This window comes from Psammomys obesus, unplaced genomic scaffold, assembly GCF_907164565.1.
Source record: "Psammomys obesus unplaced genomic scaffold, mPsaObe1.curated_primary_1811, whole genome shotgun sequence".
Taxonomy (NCBI): domain Eukaryota; kingdom Metazoa; phylum Chordata; class Mammalia; order Rodentia; family Muridae; genus Psammomys; species Psammomys obesus.
The window spans coordinates 18,607,185-18,610,245 of NW_026596125.1; the positions used below are offsets into that span (position 1 = coordinate 18,607,185).

A 3,061-nucleotide genomic window follows, 5' to 3' on the forward strand; every position below is an offset into this window, starting at 1 on the left:
CGCCATGGAAGCTTTAAAAGTGGAATCTGTCCTGGGGCTGTCTGGGCTTCCTCCTCTGCACCATTATGGCTGCACTGTTGCTCTCTGCACTTGCCAGTTCTGGCTCAGTAGACTTAACCAGCATGAATCCAAAATAACCAAACCCCAATTATCTGTACTAATCTGTAGTTTTTTATCATCCCCTAGTTACACTATACATTTACATTGTTATACTGTAGGTGACCGAAAGCTGACTTGAAATATACATGGGGAAGATATGTTCTATGCAAACAGGCTATTCTACATAAAGGAGCTGACCAGTTGCAGACTTTGGTTGTTAGGGTATAACTCTTTTGGTCAAGTTTTTTGTTTCCTTGCACGTGTCTGTGGTAGACTCTCCGGGCCCCTCGAGCTGCTATGCAGATGCTGGGAAATGAACGTGGAAATAAGCTCAGACACTCCTGTATTTCCCAAGAGCTCCCTTCACACATCTTCATGAAGCACCCCATGTGTCAGTCTATGAAATGCAATTTGGATGCAGTGGAGCCCACAGCTCCCAGCCCTTACAAAATTCTGTTAACTGTTCTTAAACCTAATCTACCCATCTTTGAATCATAAACCTTAACTTCTACCTCCAACAGGTACAGTGGAAACATCCCTGAGACTACTTTACTTCTTGCCTATTGCCGAGTGGAGAATGCCAGACCTTCAAGGTCAAATCATGGTGCTCGCTCCTAATGACTGTTTAATAGATTACACAGCTTTCAAAACAGTAATCCTTAGAGCATGAGTTTAAACTCATGTCATCCTTACAAGAAGCTAATGTAGTTGCATTTTGCTTTCAGGCTATCCTCATGGACCACAACTGCCCCATTAAAACAAAAATGTACACTCAGAATAATGTCCAGTCATATCCCATCGGTGATGATGAAGAATCTGAAAGTGACTGAGACCCTCCAAACCCGCCAAATGTTTAACTGTGTAGAAGTGTTTCCAATGAGATGATTCATGCAGACTGTCTTAGTCACACCATCCATTCCTGGCAAAGAGTAAGAACCAAAGGTGATACTTTCTTTCCATGGTTATGATTGACTGCTAACAGCCTTATAAAGAAAAAGCAGCTTTTCTAGGGGTTTGTATAAATAGTGTTGAAAACTTTATTTTACGTATTTGGTTTTATTAAATATTATACAATATATTTTGACGAAATAGGTATACTGTAAATGTATAAATATTTGAATCCAAATCAAATATAATTTTTTAACTTACATTCATGAACACTTGGACAAAAAAATCTTCTATTTTTTCTGAATACTGGTAATGAGTGTCTAAAGCGCACATTATCTGAGACTCCCAACAAGAAACTAGACTCTGGGAAACAGCCACTAAGACAGTGTTATGTGTAACGCTGAGGGTGTGGTGACTCGCAGGTAGAATGGATGGATCTGTGTTAAAAGCTAGTCACCTCAAGCGCAGAGGACAGGAAACTATCAGCCATCTTTCAGACCTACTCAGCAACCTTTGCCAGAATTAGCTTTCATTAGAGCCACCAAGCTGGAAGGGGTGGCTGTAAATTTAGTTCTCTGTCCTGTCACTGGCAGCGACCATGAAGGCCAAGCAGGCTCTGTAAAAGTGAGCGCTCTCAAAGAGGAGAGCGCCCGTGTGCTGCGCTCTATACCCTGTCCAGGTCAAGCGTGACATGGCTTTACCAAACCTACTTTACGTTTTGGACAAGGAGACAAGAAAAATCTGGTTACCTCTTGCACCTGCTTGCAGGTCATCCAAGTGTTTCTCTAGCAATTTGTTAATTTTGAGTTGCAGTTATTTTTTAAACTCCTAAAAGTTGTTCATATCAATGTAGAAATGGATCTTAAAACAAAGATGAAGGAATGAAATTTTTCACGTCTGACATGATTATGCTAAGAAAGATAACAGGGTGGTCAGGACCCCTTTCCTTTCTGAAGCAGAAAAAACCATCAGCAAATGTGTGTGTGTTAGTAGACCATCGTGTGTGCTGGGTAGAATAACTTTTCTAAGCATGGCAACACTGCTGTATGTTTTCAGTGTGCCAGCTAATACTGTTAGTGAATACTTTAACTGCTCTGTATGAGATTACAATCTTCTGGAATGCAAATACAATATGGAACATGTCTCAAATAGTATGTGTTAATTCTGCAGTTCTGTAATTATAAAAATATACCTGTCAGTTCTGTTAAGCTGAATTGTGTTTGTGTGACCTTGGATGTTAAGAGAACTTTAGGGCAACAACCCCTCAAACCTTATTGGCTACACATTGTTTAGGAAAGCGACAAATGCTCTTTTGTGAAGCTTTCTGTGGGACGCTGGTGATTTGAAGTCTGGTGTGGACAGTCACACAGGCCTACATCTCTGAAAGATGGCTGTAGAGGAACTCTGGCGTAGCTGAAAGGAAAAGGCGGGCTTCCCCTGACAGCTGCAGAAGCACCGTGGTTAGAAGGGGCTTCTAGTTTTCCTTGCCCACAATACCATATACAAGAATTGATTTCTATGTCATTTCTGCTTTTGAGGCTTCAGCTTCAGTAAGAACGACCAGCAAAGGCATGTCTGTTCCTGAACTCCAGGGAAAAGATAAAAGAAAAAATTTAAAACTATTTGGAGAGCAGAGAAGTTGTTTCTGAGGGGAAAGTAAAGACATTTACATGACTAATATCCCAGGTACACAAGACTGAAAATAGTGTTTAAGAAATCCTGTGCATGTACCAGAACAAAGAACTTACAGCTCTCTGAATGTTTTTAAAAAGCAGAGGTGTTTTTGTCTGTGTGTGGTAACTCAGACCGAAAGTCTTAGTGAGGTAGCAATGGACACGCAACTCCCCTTTGCCCGCTAAGCACACCTGCCCTGGCTGCACTTCAGCTAGACCCCGCAATAAACTGTCTCCAGCGCTGCGCTGCGCTTGCCTGTGCTCTTTCACAAGCTGTCTCGTCACCACTGTTACTGGAATAAAGTACATGGAGATCACTTTGGCTGTAGACATGTAATTAGAAAGCATTCTGTTTGCAGGCACCCAGCAAAAGTCACTCCAGGCTTGGATGAACCGTCCTC

The 3,061-nt window shown here is 41.7% G+C and overlaps 1 protein-coding gene across 2 annotated transcripts in view; it reads left to right on the forward strand.

The window, feature by feature from the left end:
* The window catches only part of Slc18a2 (solute carrier family 18 member A2), a 29,302-nt gene extending 28,107 nt beyond the window's left edge, over nt 1-1,195 (forward strand). For both annotated transcript variants that reach the window (XM_055629983.1, XM_055629984.1), the window contains exon 16: nt 825-1,195. In XM_055629983.1, the coding sequence (XP_055485958.1) occupies nt 825-929 (105 nt within the window). In that variant the 3' untranslated portion in view covers nt 930-1,195. The remainder of the gene's footprint in view (nt 1-824) is intronic.
* Nucleotides 1,196-3,061: the final 1,866 nt, after the last annotated feature.